Source organism: Nuphar pumila, chromosome 8 (assembly GCF_984573655.1).
Source record: "Nuphar pumila chromosome 8, dmNupPumi1.hap1.1, whole genome shotgun sequence".
NCBI classification, from domain to species: Eukaryota; Viridiplantae; Streptophyta; class Magnoliopsida; order Nymphaeales; family Nymphaeaceae; genus Nuphar; species Nuphar pumila.
This window is the reverse complement of record NC_143256.1, coordinates 23,233,187-23,257,291: the sequence shown is the minus strand read 5'-3', so window position 1 is coordinate 23,257,291 and position 24,105 is coordinate 23,233,187. Positions and strand designations below refer to the sequence as shown.

The window sequence follows — 24,105 nt, the reverse complement described above, 5'->3', positions numbered from 1 at the left end:
TTTGGGTTTGTTAAGATATTTTTTAGATATTGAAGTTGCTTATTCTCCCAGAGAATACATTCTTTCTCAAATGAAGCATGTTGTTGATATTTGTGCTAAGTATGAGATTTTACGTGACAAGAAAATGAAGACTCCCGAAGTAGTCAATGCAAAATTTAGACTTGAAGATGAGACACTTTTCTTGAAGATCCTACACCTTATAGACAATTGATTGAGTCACTCACTTATTTGACTATCACCAGACCAGACATAGCTCATGTTGTTCACTCTACTAGTCAGTTTCAGTTCTGGCATGCCTCAACCACCGTGCACATGAGTGTTACATTAAGGATTGTAACATATAAAAAGAACTCCATAAATAAATGGCTTTTCTTATCAACATCTTCATCCTTATATTTACTTTCTTATACTGATACAGATTGAGGAGAAAATCTCAATGATAGAGTCTCAACCACTGTTTTTGTATTTTTCTAAAAGACTTACTGATTTCTTTGAGGTATAAGAAACAACAGAAAGTTTCACGATCATCTACTGAAGCTGAATATAGAGCAATGGTTACGACAACCATGAAACTCATATGGCTAAGGAATCTTCTCAGAGATATGAGGATAATTATCTCCAAACCTTCAAAGATGTGTTGCGACAACAAAAATGCAATTTTCATTGCTAGCAATCACACCTTCCATGAGTGTACAAAGTACATTGAGATGGATTGCCATTATGTACGTAATGAATACCTGAAAGAAATTATCGAGTTACTATATGTTACACCAGAGTACCATCTTGCAAATTTCTTCACTAAAGCTCTTCCTGCAGCTCGTTTTATTATTCTCCTTAACAAACTTTTGGTATTTACACCGTAAGTTTGAGGAGGGGTATTAAAGCATATATATATATATACAATGTGTGTGTGTTGTAATAGGTAATGCCCAACAAGGGCATTTTAGTTTTTTTACCTTTTGTAATTAGGTCTGTCCTACAGGGACAATTTTGCACTTATTTTTTGTTTTTTATACTTTTGTATTTCTCCTTAGTTTTAGGGGCTCTATGGTCATTAACTATAGAGTCATTGGGATTGCACCCAATGGCTATAATTATAGTGGGAGCTCCCAAGGCTTATTGCCTTTAGTCGCTGTGTATAAATAGGGACTCCTTGTCCCCATTCGTTTTATGCTTTTTGCTAAGCATATTATCAATAGACTATTTTTTTATGCTTGTTGCCTTGTATTAAGCTCTTGTTGGCTCTTTGTATTGTCCCTAGTGGACTCGTGATTGTCCACATTGTGTTTGTGCTTTTGTATACCCTTAGTGGTTCTTATTTGTATCTTTCGCTTGTTTCATTACAAACGTGATTGGCAAAAGACCTATAATCCGATACTACCATAGCTAGACATATTTGTAACAGATTTTCTGCTATGGGGGAGATCCTACAAAGTGGCCCTCTTTCAGCAAAGATGTGTGGCTGCATATTATCCAAGCATATTTGCCTTTTAGTTAACCCTCTGCATATGATCAATGCACAGATACAGCGTGCTAGATCAGGCTCCTTGCACAACCATAATAACATGTTTAAGAGCTGTCATGAACTGAGCTGTTGAGTCAAGTGTGGGTTAGTTAGGCAATGAGTTGGGTTGGATGAGTAAGGAAATATAGAGTCGCGTAAATGAGTCTTGCATCGGGAGTTAGTATTTGCTAGTCTGATCCATGTGGTCCAGTTGCCCTGTTTATGGTTAACACCGGGGCAGAAAATGACATAAGAGCAATTTGTAGAAAGAATTAAATGGCTTAGTAGAGGTTCTCTTCTCCTTTCAAGCAGAAGAGCATGCACTTCACCGTCCACCCCCATTCTCAAGCTCATCACAAATCTCTTCCCCTCCAGAACTGCTGCTTTCTGAGGGAATTTAGAATCAGATAGGGATTTATTACCTTGTTTTGCTGTGACAGAATAGGGCACCCTCATCTCATCAACACAAGGCAACCAATTGGCAATTTGGGCTAGAATTCAAGGAGGTTGACGATTAACTTCGTCATTCACCTTCAAACTGCAAATCCTCTTGTTGACGACCCACCAGAAAGCATTGAGATCCAAGTAGATATTTACATGGCCTATATGAAAGCAGGTCAAATAGTGATAAGACAGACCTAGAAGTATGATCTTTCAACCTCATGCAGCAAAATGAATCAAAATTGTGAATTTGTCACTTTACAAATTGGATATTAAAAATTTTGATGGAAGGGACCAGCATGCAGAACTAGCTTCTTGCAAATATAACAGATGGTTCCCTCCCAATTTGCAGGTTTAAAGCTTCAACCAAGACCTCTCCACACACCTCCAACAAGAGGCCAATACAAACTCCACTAAGAGGGCAAAGCACAATAGCCACTTAGGGGCTTAACAAACACACAATATAAAAATTATATTTATTCACTTGAAATGCACAAAATGCATTAACTTACAAGGGGCTCAAGGCCCATATTTATATACAAAAGTAGGAGTAAGAAGCTCCAAGGAAATAGCTGTTGGGGGCTCTCCAAAAGCTAGAAATCTAGCCATTGAGAGCTCCCAACAGCTATATGACTGTTGTATTGTCAAGGGACAAATGTGTCCTTGACAATACAACAATGTATATTAAATACAAAATAAAAAGCACAAAGAAGTACCCCAAGGAGTGACACCTATTACAATGGTCAAAAGACCAAAATACCCCTAGAATGTACATACAAAAGTATATATATATATATATAACAACTATATTCTAACAACCCCTCTCAAACTCACAGAACGACAACTGAGAGTTTGCCAAGAAGAAAGTGAAATCTGGGAGATGGTAGTGCCTTAATGAAGAAGTTTGTCAATTGATACTCATATGACGCATATGGTAAAATGGCCTTCTTGAGGAACTCTGCACGGACATAATGACAATTCATTTCGATATGCTTTGTTCGCTCATGAAATGTATAATTGCTTGTGATATAGACGACACTCTTGTTATCACAGCATAACTTTGAGGGTGCAGATAGGAAAACCCACAAATCTTCAAGTAATTGTCTCAACCACACCAATTTAGAAGTTATAGTGGTCATGGCACGATATTCGGCTTCTGTGGAATACAGAGACACCTTCTGTTGTTTTTTGCACCTCCAAGATATCAAGGAATCACCCACAAAAACACAAAAAACAGTGGCTAAGCGACGATCATTTATATCTCATCCCCAATCAAAGTCAGTATATGAAATAACATCTAAAGAGGATGACAAAAATAAACCATGATTAATAGTATTTTTAATATATCTAATTGTTTTTATTACAACACTCATATGTATTATAGTAAGAAAATGTTGGAATTGACTAACAACATTAATAGCATGGACAATATCAAGACGAGTAATAGAAATGTAGGATATAACATCAATAATTTGGTGATATGGAGTGAGATCTTTCAGAGGTTCTCCATCATCCATCCTCATTTTTGCGTTGATGACCTCTAGTGTGTCCACTCTCTTTTCATCTGTAAGGCTTGACCTTTCAACTATCTTGACTGCATACTTAGTCTGAGACAAAAAATACCCTCAGGGTGAGTAAGCAACTTATATCCTAAAAAACTATCGAAGAAAACCAAGATTTGTCATATCAAAGTTCTTCTTGAGAACATCTTTGATACGACTAACTCCTTGTTTATCACCTCCTGTGATGGTCATATCGTCCACATAGAGGAGTAAGATAACTATAACTGCATCAGAGGACTTAACAAACAAGGCAGTATCAGTATAACAAGATCTAAATCCTAGTTGAACCATCACATCACTAAAGTGATCATACAAAGCCTTAGGAGCTTGTTTTAAGTCATACAAAGTTTTTCGTAATCAAACTTTTCTATGTGCCAAACCTAACCCAGGTGAAGGTTCTATATAGACTTCTTCATTAAGGGTTTCATTTAAAAAAATATTTTTAACGTCCATTTGAAAGATAGGTCATTTTTTAACAAATGCTATAGTGACGAGAGTTCGAACTGTGGCCATCCTAGCCACTGGAACAAAGGTTTCCTCATAATCTATTTCATATTCTTGACTATACCCTTTAGCAACTAGTCTAGTTTTGTATCTTTCTAATGTTTCATCACTTTTGGTTTTAACTTTATAGACCCATCTGCATCCTATGTTTTATTTCCTATAGGTAATGATTGAATATCTAAGTTTTGACTTTTTGCAAGGCTTCTAATTCATTATTAATGGCCTCAATTCATTCAAGGTAAAATTTGGCCTCATTATAGGAAGAGGGTTCTACGTAAGAATGTAAAGCCATAAGGCAAGCTCTATAGTGGGGTTTAAACGACTCAAAAGATACAAACCTCCTAGGTGTTCGGGATATCCTAGTAGTTCTTCTAAGACTAGAGTGATCTATGTCTTGACTTTGGATATACCTTTCTAATGCACATGGTGGTTGGCCTTGTGTACGACAAGAATATGTTTGAAGTTCATTGTTTGGTTCAACAATAAGCATATCACCTTCATGATCATCATGAGTGTTACAATCGAGACTCTCATGCATATCATGAATATCACTACTTTCACTTATATCAACATTATTATTTTCTTCAATATTATGCTCATTCATTAGATCAAACAAAAAAGAGTACTCACATGGTTTCTTAGGCTCAATTTTTCCAAAACCATTTTCATTTTCAAGAAAAGTTACATTTCTTAAGACATAAACCTTGTATTTTTCAATATCATAACACTTAAATCATTTTTGGTTTTTGGCATAGCCTAGGAAAACACAAGGAATGACCTTAGCAGAAAGTTTATCATTTTTGTTAGAAAAAAAATATTTACAACCAAAGATTCTTAATCTTGAATAATCGAGAGAAATTTTAAACAGTCTTCGATAGAACCATTTTCAAGAATAGTGAAAGGCATTCTATTGATTAAGTAAACCGTCATAAAGACGGCTTCGGTCCAAAACCTTTTTGGAACATTTTTGGATATTAGAAGTCCTAGTGGTTTCAATAATGTGCCGATGATTTCCTTCGACCAACCCATTTTGTTGTAGGGTATAAGGACAAGATTTTTTATGGGTAATCCCTTGTTTACCAAGAAAGCTTTTAAAATCTTTTGATAAAAATTCTCCTCCGAAATAGGATTTAAATATTTCAATAGATGTTTTGAATTGATTTTTAACATAACTACGAAATTTTTGAAAACATTTAAATACTTTAGATTTGAGTTTAAGAAAGTAGATCTATGTGTGTCTACTATAGTCATCCACAAAAATTACATAATAAGAAACTCTTCCTTTAGACATAACCGGTGCTAGTCCCTATACATCCGAATGTATTAACTCAAAAGGTTTTTTAGATACAAATTGGTTATTTCCAAAAGGTAGAGATTTCATTTTTCCAAGTATGCAATCTTCACAAGTCAACTCTTTTTCATTACAATTTTTAAGAAAAAGAAAAAAATACATTTTTGACATACTTGGATGTCCTAATCTCTTATGCCAATGTTCAATACTTTTCTTTTCAACAAAACTACAAAAATTTTGATTTGATAGTTCCAAAGTGTCCATGTAGTAGAGGTCTCCTCTTCTAGAAACTCACCCAATCAGCTTCTTGGATTAGAGATCCTATACCAAGTAATCATTAGATGAAAATGTGACCTCACACTCATGGTCGGTAATTTGAGAAACAAATAAGAGGTTTAGGTTAAGTTTGAGTAATACTCTAATGTTTGGGACATAAATTTTTTTATTATTTTTAGAAAAATTTTCAAAGTACCTAAGCTTTTAATTTTCAAAGATGTTCAATCGGCAATTGAAACATAAGAATCATTTGAGTTAATTAAACATTTGGATAGTATGGACTCTTTTAGAGTTATATGAAAAGAGGCACCAGAATTAAGAATCCAAGAGTTCTTACCGAGGTCCACGCATGTTGATACGAACGCACTGAAGAGAGAGAAAGATTGACCCTTGATTAATGGTTGAAGGATTTTCATAAGTTGGGCAAAGGAGATGTTATTGGATCCTTCATCTACGTCACTCTTTTCGTTTGATGATCCCATAGAGGCCATCTTCTTTTTATTTCTCCTTTTTTAGCAAAATGGCTTGATGTGTCTGGTTCTTTGCAAAAGTGTCATATCATCTTACCACTTATCTTGTACTCATAGTCACTAAAGTTTCTTTTATAGTCATTTGAGCTCTTCCCATAATCACATGAGCTCTTTCCATAGTCATTTTGGCCTCTCTCAAAGTGGGGAAGCCTATATGCTTTTGTATGATTCTCGGGTCTTGACATAACAAGCATCGATTCCTCATCTTTGGTAGAGGAGGTTTCCTTCAATCTATTTTTTTCCCTAGTTAGTTCCTCTAAAGTTTCTACTATAGAAGGAACACCTCATCTATGAAGAAGGGCAGATTTGGTTCCTTCAAATTTGGGCCTAAGCTCATTTATGAAAGGATAAAAATGCTCTGAGTTGATTTGCTTTTCTCGGAGTTCAATGTCAAGTGGGCAATGCCACTTAGGCTTCAAGAGAGTCAATTCACCCCAAATGAGTGACAAAGCATTCTAATATTCTATTATGCACGCATCTCCTTGGGTCGTGGTTCTTTCTTTCTTTCTTTTGGAGGTTATATATATGAGCTACATCTCTTAAATAATATATATTTTGGAGATATTTCCAAGCATCACTAGCAAATTCAAACTTTGCTAAGCTAGAACATTTATTTATTTCAACACTATTAATGAGTCATCCCATGATTTTGAAATGACCCATCTTTTAATCCTTCCACTTTTGTACATAGTCGGCAATGGCTTTATTCATCCCATCTCCTTTAAGCACAATTTCTTTGTTGTTTTCATTCTTGGTGAGCACGAGCTTTGGTTCCTTCACAGATCCATCCACCAAGCCCCATAAGCTCTTTTCCCAAATTTTGTGCTTCACTATGGATTCCCGCATCATATAGTTTGTGTCATTGAGCCTCACAGGCATGGTGGTGATCACTTCTTGTTCATCCTCCATAAGTACAAAAAGAGAAAGATAGAGAGATAGAGAGGAAGAAAAAAAAATGAAGGCAGAATTCTTTTGGGCACCACGAGTCCATGATCATACAATCCACAACCTTACGTCCAGACGAGCACACTTTTACCACGAACAAAATAGCAATGGCTCTGATACCATGCAATGAAACCAAGAGCTCCCAATACACCTCAAACAAGAGGCCAATACAAACTTCACAAAGAGGGCAAAGCACAATAGCCACTTAGGGGCTTAACAAACACACAATATAAAAATTATATTTATTCATTTAAAATGCACAAAAAATGCATTAAGTTACAAGGGGTTCAAGGCCAAAATTTATATACAAAAGTAGGAGTGAGAAGTGGAAATAGCTTTTGGGGGCTCCCCAACGGCTAGAAATCTAGCCGTTAGGAGCTCCCAACAGCTATATGACTGTTGTATTGTCAAGGGACAAAAGTGCCCTTGACAATACAACAATGTACATAAAATAAAAAACAAAAAGTACAAAAAAGTCCCCCAAGGGGCTACACCTATTACAATGGTCAAAAGACAAAAATACCCCTGGAATGTGCTATGTGTGTATGTACATACAAAAGTATATATATGCATATAAAGTTATGAACATATATATATAATAAATATATATATGTAGATGAACATATATATATATATATATATATATACATATAACAACTATCTTCTAACAAACAGTAACACTGATCCTCTAGAAAATATGACAAATTTGTTATTTGAAAATTTGGAGGGTTTCCTAGGACAATATTATCAAGAGGAAAAACAAAGACATGCATCTAGGTTTGAAGTCAGAATGAAGTGATCACCAAAGTTCAATTAAAGGAATGAACTCTTCTAGCTTAAAGCTGGGAGAAGATAGATAACAAGGGTGGAGTTTCTGTGACAATGTATTGATAAATAATTATCTAGTCAAATTTCTATTCCTGAAATTTTCAAGATCGTGAATATTTTAATGATCATTGTACCACTAAATGCAGCACCAGATCTATTAATTCCGTGACAGAATAGTTACCAACAAGACACCTCCTTAAAAGTTTTAGAAGCCATCATATAGAACTTTTTGACTGTTGATGGTGAAAAAATCCTCACAAAGTGTACTGCATTGCAGAAATAAATTCAATTGCATTTCAGAGGAATAGTTACCTTTTGGCAGATCATAAGCAAAATAAACAATGGCACCAGGAACAAATCCAGCAGAAAAGAAATCTTTTGACATGTCTTTAAGTCGTTGCTTTGGAGGAGTGGTATCTGAAAAAATATGGAGAAAAAAATTGAAATGCATTCAAGTGGGCTGCCTTCAGACTACAGAAAGCAGGCAAAAGTAACTCACGTAGCACAGCTCAAAAAAATGCTAACAAAGCTAAAAGAAGCATTTTAGTAGTTCATCTACAATTTATGGAAATGATGGAAATAAGAGAAATCTAAAAGCAATTGCATTTACGTGTGTAAGACAAATATGGGGGTCGAATGAGATAGCTGGACGGTTAGGTCACATTATCATAACCGAGTGGTCCTAGGTTCAAATTCCACGGGGTTATCCCCCATCTTGCCTATCAGAAAAGGAAAAACAACTCTATGAAAAGAGTTAAGAACATAAGAGGTTGAGACAACTTTGAAGCAAGAAAGAAAGGATAACAGCCCTGAGAAGTTGAAGATGAGAAATAAAGAAAAAATAATGCAACACTTCAATAACTTTGAAACAAGAAAGAAAGGACAACAGCCCTAAGAAGTTGAAGATGACAAATACAGAAAAGATAATAGGGCAAACTGAATCAATTTGAGTGGCCCTCATGTCTTCTAGAAGAAAAAGAAAAAAATGGAAGAAATATGAAACAAAGGAGAGAGAAAATCAGAAGAAGGCCAATAACTAAATACACAATCTATTTGTAAAATACTAGAACAAAAGTTTTTCGAGGATCACAAAGAGAATGGAAAGAAAGAGGTGATAGTAATAGAATGTCAGACAACAAAAAATAGGAAATATCCTAAAATACCAAGTAGAAAAAGTTTTTTTAATAATATGAAATATCAGACAAATTTTAAATTGCACAAAAAAAGTTGGTGAGATACATCCCTGGATTATGTCAGTCACACGTCGCATAACAAGGCATATCATGAGAACTGAGTAGAACCATAATCATAGAGGTGAGGCATGACTTTTTATTGTCCATCAATCTCTAAAACAAGTAGCCAATCACTGACTTGTCCAGGACTTCACACATCCCAGGAATTCAAGCATTTCTTTCTCTCTCAGCGGCATGCCCTCACATACGCAACAAGGAGAACTACTGAAGAAAGGCACCCCACAATTGAAATCCCTCTCACGGATTTTCCTGTTACAGATTTACTAGATGCCTACTGGAATTACCCATCACAAAGAAAAGATAACAGCCAAAAATATCCCATTTGTACATGCTTGCATGTCTGTGTCCTGTATCCTCAGTTTATTGAACCTATATATTGCATCTTCAGGAACAGATGTTAAAATTTGTATGTCTCAATCATCATCTCTCAAAAGCACATTTGTGAATGAAATCAGGGAAAAGACAATAATAGCCCAATAAGTAAGCAACTACAACAGATTCTACTGAAAATGCAAGCAGTCAGAGATTACACAGAAAACAAGTTTGTATTATAGCAGAATCTTAACATAGATAAGAGCCTGCCTCCGTAAACTAAACCTGTATATATTTTAAATGCAAACACTACTCACAGAGATAAAAGGGAACATCAGGTTCAGCAATGATTTTTTTCACAAAATCTATAAGATTTGCAATGGTCTCTGTTGGATAAAATTTTGCTTCCACAATGTAGCCATCTGGGAAACGAATCCGAATTATAGCCTGCAGAATATTGGAGAAAGTAAATGACCAAGATAGTATGAAAACAACAAATTTTAAGGTGGATGGAAAAGAATGGACAATATGATGTTTTTTTACTTTGTTTTGAAACTTTTGGACAAGATTATCACCTTCCAAGACGATATGAATGTGTTGCATGCAACAGGCTTGTTATTCAGGCATCAGCTTTGAATACATACCTTAGTAAATCTTGATCTACGAGCAGCCTCTTCCTCTTCTCGGATTTTGCGGGTCTTTAGGAATTTATCTGGGGCCAACCACTGAAGGATCTCAAAGAGTGCAAGATATAGTACAGAAAAAATGTGTACCTCTATATAAACATACCACACATGTTTGAAAGAATTGTAAATGAATTTGCATAACAATGCCCAATTCTTGGCCTGAGCCTAATGTTGCATGACTAAGTCAACTAAGGCAAGCTACCCAAGTCTCAAATGAGCATGCATGTTTCAGTTGATACCAACACAGCCTCAACACTCAGCAACTTTAAGGATGAACTATAGAGGAAGAGGCTTACATTACCTTCCTTCCTACTTGACAATATTCTGTAATAATCCTCTGCAGTGAATTCATAGAAATCATCTTCCTCTGTCAGGAATATCAACACTCTACATAAGCATATGGTTGTACACTGAATTGAGAAATAAAACTTAAATATCCCAAATTTGACATATTCACTGCTGGATTGTGGTTAAAAGTATATTCCATCACATCAAAGGTATAGTGTAGCTCCAAATCAAACATAGAACCATGGGTCCATACCACTATGGGACACTGACACAGGAGAAACTACATCAGAAGATGTAATGCTAGCTGAGTTCATAAATACATGAATATCTCGCCCAAGTTCTTCTGCCACAGCAGCAAGTTTGGCCTAAAGAGTCAAAGCAAAAACAAATAAATTTAGCATCTTTCTTTGTGAAGTACAAATAACTATCATAGTGTACTGAAAAATTATCCACTGGACTTGGAAAACTAACTGCATGTATGTCACATCACTAATTGCAAACTGAAGAAAAAGGAGAAGAAAACGCTTAATGAACCTTGTAAAGACCATTTACCATGTAAGCATGCATGAATAAGATGCCAGATTTTGTGCTTCTAGGAATGTGTACCTAATTCTAGGTGTGATTACATAATTCTTACATAAGCATGTTATGTATAGTAAAATGGCACAAAATCATGAGTCTCTCTATCTATGGATGCATTTCATCTGTGTCAAAATACATTTTTCTTAATTGAGGTGGTGAAAAAATAGGACAAAAAAGAAAAAGAAAAAGAGTTAGAAACAAGAGAAAGAAGGGAGGCGACTATTTAGGAGAGACCATCTAAATGCGGGCAGCTATAATCCAAGCCCACCCTCTTTGCTTAAAAGCACAAAAAGATTTTGTTCCCATCATCACAATCTGAGGGTTCTGTAAATATGGCCATCGAGGAAGAGAGACAGTCTAGTCTCGGTCGTTTGGACAGTTTCAAAAGTCAACTTTTGTGTTCTAGAAATCAGAGAAACATGCACTATTTTGCTTCATTCTAATGGAAATTAGGTTAAAAACTCTCCATACTAATACATTTATGAGATTCAAATACACGTAACCTATGTCACAGGGATTCGGCTAGGAGGGTGCCGCACCCGCGTCGACGCGACTCGACGTGGGTGCGGGTGCGGGTGCGGGTGCGGGTGCCGCACCGGGTGCGGGTGCGGGTGCCGCACCGGGTGCGGTCAACTCGATCCTGGGTGCGTTGACCGCACCCAGGATCATTAATGTCCATTTTTAAAAAAAAAAATTGCCCAAATGGGCTTCGAATTTTTTTTAAAAAAACTTTATGCTAGTCTGTCAGCTGCTGACAGACTAGCATAAAGTAAGTTTTTCAGTTTTCACGCACAGCTGCTGACAGCAGCTGTCAGCACAGCTGCAGCAGCTGTCTGTCAGCTGCTGTCAGCAGCTGCCTGTCAGCTGCTGACAGCAGCTGCCTGACAGCTGCAAAGTTTAAAAAAAAAACCCCGCCTATTCCCCAACCCCCTTTTTAAAAAAAAACCCCGCCTATTCCCCAACCCCCTTTATATATATATATATATATATATATATATATATATATATATATATATATATATATATTACTTATTACATTTTTGCCCCTGCCGCACCCCCGCACCCGGGTTTTTTGGAAGTGCCGAATCCCCGCACCCGCACCCGCACCCGCACCCGCGCCCGCACCCGCACCCGCACCCGCACCTGCACCCATGTGACATAGCACGTAACTATAACAGCAAATCCTTATACTAGACCACCTGACTGTTACTTTCATATAAATACTATTCATGACTACTCTAGTCTAGTGTTACAACAGCTACACCTTCATACATTGTACGTGCAAGTCAGATAGACACTTTACTCTTTGGCCTCATTCTATATAGTCAAAGGTTTTAGGATAAGGTCTGCCGCATAAGATCTATCACTAATATTCAGGAAGGGTAGTATGTGAACCTGTGTTGGTGCTTGATTGTTACTATTCAAGTCGTTCATTTACCATATTCTAGGTGGTTTTCATACAGTTCATGCATAGGTTGCTTTTTCTATTTATCATATGCATACTATAACATATATCTTGTAATGGCTAACCAAGGGATAAAATGATGAACTATGAGGAGAAAAGTTAGCTTCCACATGGTATTGTAGTTTGGCTTAGTTAATGCATGCCTATCTCATGAAGTTTCCACATGGAACAGCAAAGAGAAGTTTAGGGTTTTCGTAGGAAAGGCAAATGAAATGGATGAAGAATAGGATCCAAACAACAATAATTACTATGTTAACTAATCACCAAAACAGAGAAACCAGGTTTTCAAGGTTATCAAAGATGGAATTTTTTGCACCAAGTTTTCTCATTACCAGTTTATAAAATAACTAGGTTTTTTCTATGCATCATTTAAATCAAGGTTGTATCATACCGTTACCCGTATCAGTCGGGTCCAAAATAAGATATGTATCGTATTGTATCATAATTTTAAAAAAGAAATCCAAAAAAATCTAAAAAAATGATTACACATAAAACAAACCATGCAACTGATAACTGAGAATGTAAATAAAAGAAATTACATAATTTAAACACAATTAAAGCTTTAACAGTATTAAATTCACATTCAAGTCATACTAAAATGTTATAAATCATAATTAAACTATTGAGAGTTCATGATAACTAAAAACATTACATGTAACTAATGTCTTATTTGTTAATCTTTATTTCTAAAGTCTAAACTATAAAGATCCTATTTTTTTAGGCCAAGAATTAGGATAGAAAATCCTCATTGTTGCATCCAACTGCCGCACCATGACCTCTTCATACTCACGTTTTTTTTGGCAAGTAGGTCATCACCATCATCTTTAAAATCTTGAACAATGGTTGGAAGTCCTTCTTTGCATCTTTGCAATCTTCTTATTCTTTCAATTGCTTATAGTTCAACAATAACATTAGCACAAAAAGTGGCAAGAATAGATGGAGAATCACATAGACGTATTTTTTTATGAAGACTTGCTGTCACGGGCCTATTTCCTTCAATGGGCCAGCGCGGCGCGACGGTCCTTCCTTACCGCCGCAAGCCTACTCGTCAGCTCGCTTGCCGGTCGCGGAAGCTTATGATCAGAGTGCAAGAGAGCAAGAGAGAATAGAGGGAGAGAAGTTGCAATCACAAGAAGAAATCACAACGAGGGTGAACAAAAGAAAGCTCAACGCATTTAATTCATTCACAATTTTGCCTGCAGGCTATTACAGTTCAAGTATACGGGCTGCCCCTTCGGGGTATTGATTCACCTGAACCGGGCAGCTTACATCAGACTCAACAAAAGCAAAACAGACTCTAGCGCAACTGTACACTGTAAGTCGCAAGGGAACATGCTCCCCCCTTCAAATCATGCGCCGTCCTCGGCGCCATCTGTTTCGTGATAAGCCCTGACTTCAGCCGGGTAGCGGCTGTTCATTCGAAATGCAGGCTCCCACGTTGGTTCCGCTGTTTCCTCCCACTGCACCAAGTATTTCTTCGCTTGCCCCAAGTAGTTGACCTTGTGGCGAAGGATCTGACTGAGGTGCTTCTCGGCCCGTTGTGCTGCCGGGGCCCTCTGCATGATGGGAGCGCGTTGCGGCACATTGCGTTCCGGGTCTCCATCATCTGGATGGAACTGTTTGAGGTTGCACACGTGGAACACCGGGTGCACCTTGAAGTCTGGGGGCAACTCCAGCTTATATGCCAGCTTGCCCACCTTCTTTGTGATGGTGAAGGGTCCCTCATACTTTCTGAGTAGTCCGCGGTGCCGCCCGCGGAAGATGCCTGTTCGACCAGGATATAATTTCACCAACACTTGGTCCCCAACCTGGAACCCTGCGGGCCGACGGTGTTTGTCCGCCCACTTCTTCATTCTCTTCGCCGCTTTGTGTAAGAATGCTTTCGCCAACTCATTCTGCTCGTGCCAGTCGCGAACAAACTGATAGGCGAAGGATGGCCTTCCCTTTTCTTGTGCGACAAGAGTGTGCGGGGTCAGTGGCTACTGCCCCGTGGCTATCTCAAACGGGTTGTGGCCTGAAGATTCGCTCTTCTGCAGATTATAACAAAACTGTGCCACATCAAGGAGCTTCACCCAATTTTTCTGATTGGCACTAACAAAGTGCCTAAGGTACTGCTCCAGTATCCCGTTGATGCGCTCTGTCTGCCCATCTGTCTGCGGATGGAAGCTTGTTGAAAACAACAAATCAGAGCCAAGTAACCGAAATACTTCACGCCAGAACTTGCCCGTGAAGCGAGCATCGTGATCGCTCACAATGCTCTTTGGTATGCCCCAGTGCTTCACCACATGCTTTACGAACAACTCTGCAGGGCACTCCTTGGAAGCTGAGATGAAGGTGGCATACTTTGAGAAACGATCCACCACGACTAAAATATAACTGAGGCCCTCTACCTTTGGCAGACTAACAATAAAGTCCATAGAGATGCTTTCCCAAGGACGTTCTGGAATTGGTAGAGGCTCAAGGAGACCGGCAGCCTTCTGGTTTGTCCCCTTATCTTGCTGGCAGATGAGGCATGTCCGCACATACCCCTCAACATCGTCTCTCATCTGCGGCCAATAGTAGCCGCGCTCAAGGAGTGCTAAGGTCCGCTCCTGACCAGGATGGCCGGCCCATAGTGTATCATGGCACTCCTTGAGTAGCTCTCGACGAAGGCTTCCCCACCGTGGTACAAAGATGCGTCCCCCTTTTGTTACAAGTAGGCCATCCTGTAGCCAAAATCGCCGAGTCTTCCCTGCCTGCGCCAGAGAAACAAGGTGTTGTGCGGTCGGATCCTGCTGTGTACCCTCACGGATGCGGCTCAGCAATGCACCCTCCAAATGCACTTCAGAAGGCTCTGTGCGCGCAGCAGCTAATTCAGCCCTACGGCTCAGGGCATCCGCCACAACATTGGTTTTTCCAACCTTGTACTCTAAGGCAAAGTCGAACTCAGCCAAAAACATCTGCCATCGAGCTTGCTTGGGCGTCAACTTCTTTTGCGTCTGAAAATAGCTCGTGGCCACATTGTCCGTCTTGACGACGAACTCGGCACCCAAAAGGTAGTGCCGCCAGGTCCTGAGGCAATACACAATGGCGGTCATCTCACGTTCGTGCACTGTGTACCGCCTCTCTGCATCCTTCAGCTTACGACTCTCATATGCGATCGGATGCCCGTCTTGCATAATAACTCCGCCAATGGCAAAGTCTGAGGCATCGGTGTGGACTTCGAAGGGTCTCGAATGATCAGGCAGTCGCAGCACTGGCTCTCTCACTAAGGCTTTCTTCAAGCCCTCGAAGGCATCTTGGCACGCTCCTGTCCAGAGCCATACCCGATTCTTCTTCAACAAATCTGTGAGGGGCGTAGCAATGAGGGAATAACCTTCGATGAAACGCCGATAATAATTTGCCAAGCCGAGGAATGACCGCAATTCTGGCACTTTGCTTGGCGGAACCCATTCCTGGATGGCCTTTATCTTTTGCCCATCCATACGCAGCACACCACGCCCCACAACGTGGCCAAGGAAGCTGATCTCCTCCTGCCCGAAGAGACACTTCTCTCGTTTAACACAGAGGTCATTCTCCTTCAGCACCTGAAACACTGTTCGCAAGTGCCCGACATGTTCCTCCATGTTACTGTTGTAGATCACGATATCATCCAGGTAGACTACCACAAACTTGTCTAAGTAAGGGTAGAAAATTTGATTCATTAAAGTCGTGAACGTGGCTGGAGCATTTGTCAACCCGAATGGCATTACTAGAAATTCGTAAGCACCATAGCGGGTGACACAAGTTGTTTTCGGCTCATCACCTTCGGCAATCCTCACCTGCCAGTAACCCGATCGCAGATCTAGCTTGGAAAAGATACGGGCACTGCCTAGCTGATCGAACAAGTCTGCTATCAATGGCAATGGGTACTTGTTCTTTACCGTGACCTTGTTCAAGGCCCGATAATCCACACATAACCGTTTAGAGCCATCATGTTTCATCTGAAAAAGGACCGGGGCACCAAATGGGGCTTTTGATGGACGAACAATGCCTGCGTCCAACATCTCGTCTAGCTGCCTGCGCAGCTCCTTCAACTCTGCTGGCCCCATACGGTATGGAACCATTGCGGGAGGCTTTGCTCCCGGGGTCAACTCAATCTTGTGGTCGACCTCGCGTCTTGGCGGAAGACGCTTTGGCAATTCCGGAGGCATCACCCCCCGAAACTCCTCCAATAGAGGGGCTAGGGTCGGCGGCACTACTGCTTCTACCTTCCCTTCATCTGCACGCACTGCAACTAAGAATGTCTGCTCCCCATGCTTGACACCCTTCTTCAGTTGCATTGCTGATAACACTGAAGACTTGCCTTTCTGCGTAAGGCACTGCACTGTGTGGGACAGGTCTGATCCCATGATCGTCAACGTGTTAAACTTTGGCAGCATCATCACATTCTGGCTTCGCAGAAACTTCATACCCAGAATCACCTTGAAATCGTCCAGGGGCACCACAGAGAAGTTGGCTTTGCCGACCCAACTCCCCACTTGAGTAGCCACATCTCTTGCTTCACCAAGAATGGGCTTGGCCTCAGAGTTTACTGTTTTGATAGTCCTCTGCTTTGGCCCTGTTTTCAAGCCCAACCGCTCTGCCTCTTCCCGCGAGACAAAGTTGTGTGTGGCCCCGGAGTCTACCATTGCCGAAGTAGACTTTCCATTCATAATGACTTCTACGTACATAAGTTCCTTACTGACCTGCATGTTCTTAGCTGCGCAACTTCTAGCTGCGTTAATCGATCGCATGGCGCCCATCCTCGGTTGCATGGTCTCAGTGTCACTGCCTTCAGTATCGCTGCATTCTTCCTGTGCAGCATTGGCTTGCCCGTCGTCCTTTACAAGGCGCTTTGGGCATTGCCGGGCGATATGTCTATCACCACAGAACCAACATGTCACAACCGCACCCTTGTTGCTGTTGTTATGCTTTGTGTAGTTCTGTTTCTTTTCGGATTGATGGCGTGTCGACGCCTCACCTTTATCGTTGCGCTTCTCATCTTTCTTACCTTCGTGGTCAGGCTTCTTCCCAACTTTGGTTGATGGGGTGAAAGGTTTGCGCTGAGTATCAACTAAGCGCTCAGCCGCCACATATGCATCTTCCAAAATACGGGGGTTGCTCCTTTCCACTTCGGACTGTGCCCATGGTTGAAGTCCCACAATGAACCAGTTGAGCATGTCGTCTTCTGGCATGTTAGGTATCTCCAGCATAAGCTTCTGGAACGTTCGGACATAGTCTTGCAACGAACCAGTATGTTTGAGTTCACGAACCATCCGGTAAGCCTGTCTCTGCGCATTTCTTGGCATGAAGTAGTTGCGCAACTCTACTTTGAAGTCGTCAAAGGTGTCTATCACACATTGACCCCTCTCCATATCATTGCGCTTCCGCCTCCACCAAGCGATAGCATCACCATCAAGTAAGGCCGTTGCAGCCTTGATCCTCAGATCTTCAAGGGTCACATTTTGGATATCCAAGTAGTCTTCTACTTGGAACAAGAAGTTCTCAATGGCCTTGCTGTCACGAGAACCATTGAATTTTGCGGGTCTAGGTACATCAATCCTTGATGGTCTCTCACCATTTCCGCCATTCAGGGTCACCGTCCGCTGCAACGTACGGTTCCTCAACTCAAGATCGGTCACTGTAGTCGTCAACGAAGTGACCTGCCCCATTAGTAAGTTCACATGCTCTTGCAGGCTCGCCACCACATCATTCAATCCATTGAATGATTCACATGCGCGTGAAATCGCTTCATCATGCGAAGTCACATCTTCCACCAACTTGTTAACAGTTGCAGCCAACTCTTCTTGGCCCCGAGGTGAACCCATCTCCTCAGCTTCGGCAACTGCCTTGCCTCTGGTGTTGCGCAAGTGTTGATAAGGCGCCACGATGTCTTGCTCACAAATCGCAGCCTGTCGGCGTGTCTGTCGACACCGACTCCGGAGTCCCTTCCCCAGCACGAGAACGGGCTCTGGTACCACTTGTCACGGGCCTATTTCCTTCAATGGGCCAGCGCGGCGCGACGGTCCTTCCTTACCGCCGCAAGCCTACTCGTCAGCTCGCTTGCCGGTCGCGGAAGCTTATGATCAGAGTGCAAGAGAGCAAGAGAGAATAGAGGGAGAGAAGTTGCAATCACAAGAAGAAATCACAACGAGGGTGAACAAAAGAAAGCTCAACGCATTTAATTCATTCACAATTTTGCCCGCAGGCTATTACAGTTCAAGTATACGGGCTGCCCCTTCGGGGTATTGATTCACCTGAACCGGGCAGCTTACATCAGACTCAACAAAAGCAAAACAGACTCTAGCGCAACTGTACAATGTAAGTCGCAAGGGAACACTTGCAATATATTGCTTAAATCTATGCAGCCCACCTCTAATAATAGCACCATAAAACACATCTCAATAATGACCCTTGTTGTGGTACATCACCCATGTTTCTGCAGTATCGTCATATAGGATCATCTCTATGACATGATCGTGAAGACGACATCGAAGGATCTAAAATAAAACATAACCGATTAACCACCAAATAAAAATATAGGCATACATACAAATATTCAACAACAAGTTTAACACACATAACAAACTTAAGTCCTAGTAGTACGAATGTTGACAACCGCAACATTTATCTAATCGACCAAATGTTGAGGAGTCATAGCAGTACGAATGTCACATTGCGCCCCAAGGGCAGTCCTAAGAGAGAAAAAGCTCCTAATAGAGCCTCTAACTCTACCTCTTCTCGAAGAACTTCATTCTCCTCCTCCGCTTCTTTTTGTGCCCGCGACAACACTACTACTAACACCAGCCACACATTACCTCAAAAAAACTCAATAAGAAGCAAAGAATAAGAATTTTTTACCTTAACCCACTTGAGTGGAAAAATGGTGAAAATGCACTCTTACTTGACAAAATCACAAAAGTCCTCTCCCTTGCGCAAGAATCGGCCCCCGAATCGCTCTTACGGCTCCTAGGGTGTGTGGGTTCCCGTCTAATGGTCTCTACACAAATGAGGGAGTTGACCCTTAAGAGGTCTTTAAAACCCAAAATTGTAAAATTACGATTCAGAATATTTTTAAGTGTGTTGAACCCATTGTGAAAATATCTCAAAAGAGATAATGTGCAAAATAAACACCACCTCCACAAAGGGATATGTGCACAAAGGCACTAGAACACTTAGAACAAAATGTACACGAGGTACAAATGGAGAACACAAATGCCAAAATATAAAGAATTTTATTGAACAATTGGGTCACCCCTATTTATACTAAAGAGGGACCCTTGGAGGGGCTCCCACTAGACCTTGGAGCCCCTCCAACGGTTAGAAATCTAACTATTGGAGTTGGAGGGGTCCAACATCTAGTGTTGGACCCCCTCCAAGAGTTGACTAAGTCAACAAGAAGGAAAAGAAAAAAGAAAAGAAAGAAAAAGGAAAAAGAGAAAAAGTTTACAAACATATTCACAAATGTGAATATGTGCAAAAAGGGAAAATACTGAAATACCCTTGGGGTTATATGATGTGAAATATATATATATATATATATATATATATATATATATAAATACAAAAAATACAAAGATAGAGGCACAATTTAACACCCGCTTTCAAACTTAAGGCGTAATGACCGAGAGTTTGCCGAGAAGAAAATTGAATCTTGGAGAGCAGAGCGCTTTGGTGAAGAAGTCGGCCAACTGATACTCTAAGGTCACGTAAGGAAGATCTATAATTTTTTGCAAATATGCTTCGCTAACGTGGTGGCAGTCCATCTCAATATGCCTTGTGCGTTCATGGAACGTGTGTTTTTTAGCAATATAGATTGCACTCTTATTATCACAACATAACTTTGTGGGTCCATGAACCTGAATCCCCATGTCTTGTAGCAGATGATGAATCCACACAATTTTCATGGTTGTAAAAGCCATGGCTCGATATTCTGCTTCAATGGATGATAGAGACACCTTCTATTGTTTCTTACATCTCCATGAGATTAGGGATTCACCTAAAAAAATGCAAAAACCTATAGTGGAGTGACGATTATTTGGGTCACCTCCCCAATCAGAGTCAATATATGCAATTAAATTTATCTCAGAAGATGAGGAAAGAAAAACTCCCTTGTTTAAAGTTTCCCTTATGTATCTGACAATTCGGAGAACGGCACCCATGTGGACGAATGTAGAAGCATGATGGCTTGCAGTGTGCACGGCATGCGAGATATCTGGCCTTGTGATGCTAAGATACATTAGAGACCCCATAAGTTGCCGGTAAGGAGTAGGATCCTCCAAGAGAATCCCATCATTGATCTTCATTTTTTATCCCACAATTTCAGGAGTCTCACAGATTTTATCGTCAGAAATACCTGATCTATCAAGAATCTCGCACGCAAGTTTAATTTGAGACAGGAAATAGCCTTTATGAGAGTAGGCTACCTCTATACCAAGAAAGTATGTCAAATACCCCAAGTTTGACATTTCAAACTTTTCTTTTAAAGTGGTTTTAATACTTTTGATTCCCTTTATGTCACTACCTGTTATCAACATGTCATCAACATACAGCAGTAAAATCACAATTCCTGCATTAGACCTTTTGAAGAATAGAGCAGTGTCAGTGTAACATGAAGTAAAACCATCTTGAATCATAATTTCATTAAATCGATCATACCAAGCCTTAGGCGCTTGTTTTAAACCATAGAGCGCTTTTTGCAAATGAAGGACTTTTTCTTTTGGTACGTCCATGCCAGGAGGAGCATCCATGTAAACTTCTTCATTAAGATCCCCATTTAAAAAAACATTTTTAACATCCATTTGGTAAATATTCTATTTTAAATAGATGCAATAGTGATCAAACATCTTACGGTGACCATTCGAGCAACAGGGGCAAAGGTTTTTTCGTAATCAATGTCGTATTTTTTACTATATCCTTTTGCGACAAGGCGGGCTTTATATCTTTTGTTTTGACTTTAAAAACCCATCTACATCCTATTGATTTCTTTCCTTTTGAAAGGTATTGAAAGATCCAAGTTTTGGCTTTATTGAGGGCTCTAAGTTCGTTATCCATGGTGTCCCTCCATTCTATCATTTTCTTAGCTTCTTCAAAATTCTTAGGCTCTTGGTATGAGTGAATGGCACTAAGACATGCCCTATGTTTTAGAGAAAAAACTCATAGGATATAAATCTAGAAGGATTTCTCCAAGATCTTTCGGTTCTTCGAGAGTGGTTGGAAGGTTCACTAGGGTCACTATACTTCTCTATTGCACACTTCTAAAGGTACTTTTATTTCTATGTGTATAGGTAATTGGTTCAACCATCATTTCTTCTTCACGTTGGATGGGTTGTGGAATACTTTCACTTATGTTCTCATTCTCATTTAATTCATCATCACTAAAAAAATCCTCATTTCTAGATAATAACTCAAACACAAAAGAGTAATCGGCATTATCTTCATGAGTTTTGTGTTCTTCAAAACCACTCATATTTTCTAAAAATGTTACATTTCTTGAAACATATAGTTTGTCATTTTTAATATCATAACACCTAAATCCTTTTTGTGTTTTCGAGTATCCCAAAAACGCACAAGGAATAGCTTTGGGAGATAGTTCATCATTCTTGTCAGTGAGGACCAAACATTTACAAAAAAAAAAATTTAGTCTATTGTAGTCGGGTTCCTTTTTATACAAGGTTTCAAAGGGGGATATTTGATTCAAATTTTTGGATGGAAGTCGATTTATGAGGTAAACCGATGCAAGAGCCGCTTCGGCCCAAAATCTTTTTAGAATTTTTTGAAAAATGAGTAAGGTCCTTGTAAAACCCGCAATTAAAAAAAATGTATTGGACCCGGGTCGGGTCGGGTCGGGTCCGGACCCGACCCGAGCCCCTTTTCATTAGGGTTTTAGTAACCCAACTCCCGAGCGCCGCACTCACACCCCCCCCCCCACCCCCCCACCTGCGATATTGGGCGAATTAGGGAAACCCATCCAGGGTTTCCCCATTCATCGCCCCCCTGTGGCCTTTAAAAACTGTGCAGGTGGGCAAGGGGAGGCACACAACCCTTCGCCCCCCATCGCACTGAATTCCTTCTTCCCTGCGCACGCCACCAGCGCCGCCCTCGATCCCCTCGCGACGACCCCCCTCTCTGCTGCGCACGCCGCCAACGCCGGCCACCGCCTCCCAGGTATGTCGTTCTCCTCCCTCTTCTCTTCCTCACACCCCCCTCTCTGTCACCTCGTCGGGAGGCCGACAGGCGGCTCACAACCCCTGCCGCGGCCTCCCACCTCCCCTGTGCCCATCGGGGGCCCGACAGGTGGCCTATGAGGCCCCTGTCGTTCCCTTTTCCCTCTGGGAATTCGCCGGAGTGCCGGCAGGGGACTGAGGCCCCTGCGACACCCCCCCTCACCCCTGTGGGTGATAGGGAAACCGACGGGAGGTCGGTTGCCCTCCCTGTCACCCCCCGTCCCGATCTCTTTCTCTTTGTCGGCAGGGGTTGGCCCCCTGCCGCCTCTCGGTTGTCGGCAGGGGCGGGCCCCTGCCACCTTATTGCCGTCGTCAGGGGCTGGACCCCTGCCGTCTCGTGTCTGTTGGCAGGGGCTAGCCCCTGCCGCCTTATCGCCATCGGCAGGGGCTAGACCCCTGCCGTCTCGTGTCTGTCGACAGGGGCTCAGCCCCTGCCGATTTGATGTTGCCGGCAGGGGCTCAGCCCCTGTCACTTTGATGTTGCTGGCAGGGGCTCAGCCCCTGCCACTTTGATGTTGCTGGCAGGGGCTCAGCCCCTGTCACTTTGATGTTGCTGGCAGGGGCTCAGCCCCTGCCACTTTGATGTTGCTGGCAGGGGCTCAGCTCCTGCCACTTTGATGTTGCCGGCAGGGGCTCAGCCCCTGCCACTTTGTTGTTGCCGGCAGAGGATCAGCCCCTGCCACTTTGTTGTTGTCGGCAGGGGCTCAGCCCCTGTCGCTTCGTTGCTTTCGGCAAGGGCTGGCCCTCTGTCGTCTCGAGGCTGTCGGCAGGGGCTGACCCCCTGCCGCCTCGGTGTTTTCGACAGAGGGCTCAGCCCCTATCGCCCCGCTGTTGTCAGCAGGCAGGGGCTCGCCCCCTGTCGCTTTTCTGATTTCGGCCAGCAGTGGCACACTCCTGCTGCCTCTCTCTTTTTCGATTGACAGGCCTGACTTTCTATTCTTCGCATGATAATTAACATAGCGCTGAATACTCACACTTTTGCAGACTTCGCATCGAACCCCGCTCTGGCTCCGCGGCCTGGGCCTCGTATCATCTACACTCGTAGACGCACGCAGCTGCACGACATCCCGAGGTAGAGGAAAGTCGCACGAGGATTTTGGATGAATAAAATAAAATAAGACTCCTGAGATAGAATAGTTATTTTACATACATGCTTATCTGAAGAAGTATTTAATTTATGAATTGCTAGTCAGTGTTTTACTCGTTATGATTCTTTTGAAACTACATGCTTAGAGTAAACTCTATAGGTAGACTCATTCTAGAGAGAATCGAGTAGTTTAATTGGTATACCTGCTTACCCGTAGGATTACTTAACTTGTGATTGTCTGTTCTGCATGCTTATTCTTTTGAAATTTCATACGTAATGTAAACTTTGAGAATAGACTCATTTCTGGAGAGAAACCCACTGAAAT

The 24,105-nt window shown here is 41.2% G+C and overlaps 1 protein-coding gene across 1 annotated transcript in view; it reads right to left on the bottom strand.

Moving 5' to 3' along the window:
• Positions 1-24,105, bottom strand: part of PUX1 (plant UBX domain-containing protein 1) — a 66,844-nt gene that overhangs the window by 9,336 nt on the left and 33,403 nt on the right. Inside the window, exons 2-6 of the mRNA XM_090016091.1 lie at positions 10,674-10,785; positions 10,434-10,499; positions 10,091-10,158; positions 9,764-9,893; positions 8,194-8,298 (exon numbers count right to left, since the gene is read on the bottom strand). Of these exons, the coding sequence (XP_089872217.1) occupies positions 8,194-8,298; positions 9,764-9,893; positions 10,091-10,158; positions 10,434-10,499; positions 10,674-10,785 (481 nt within the window). The remainder of the gene's footprint in view (positions 1-8,193; positions 8,299-9,763; positions 9,894-10,090; positions 10,159-10,433; positions 10,500-10,673; positions 10,786-24,105) is intronic.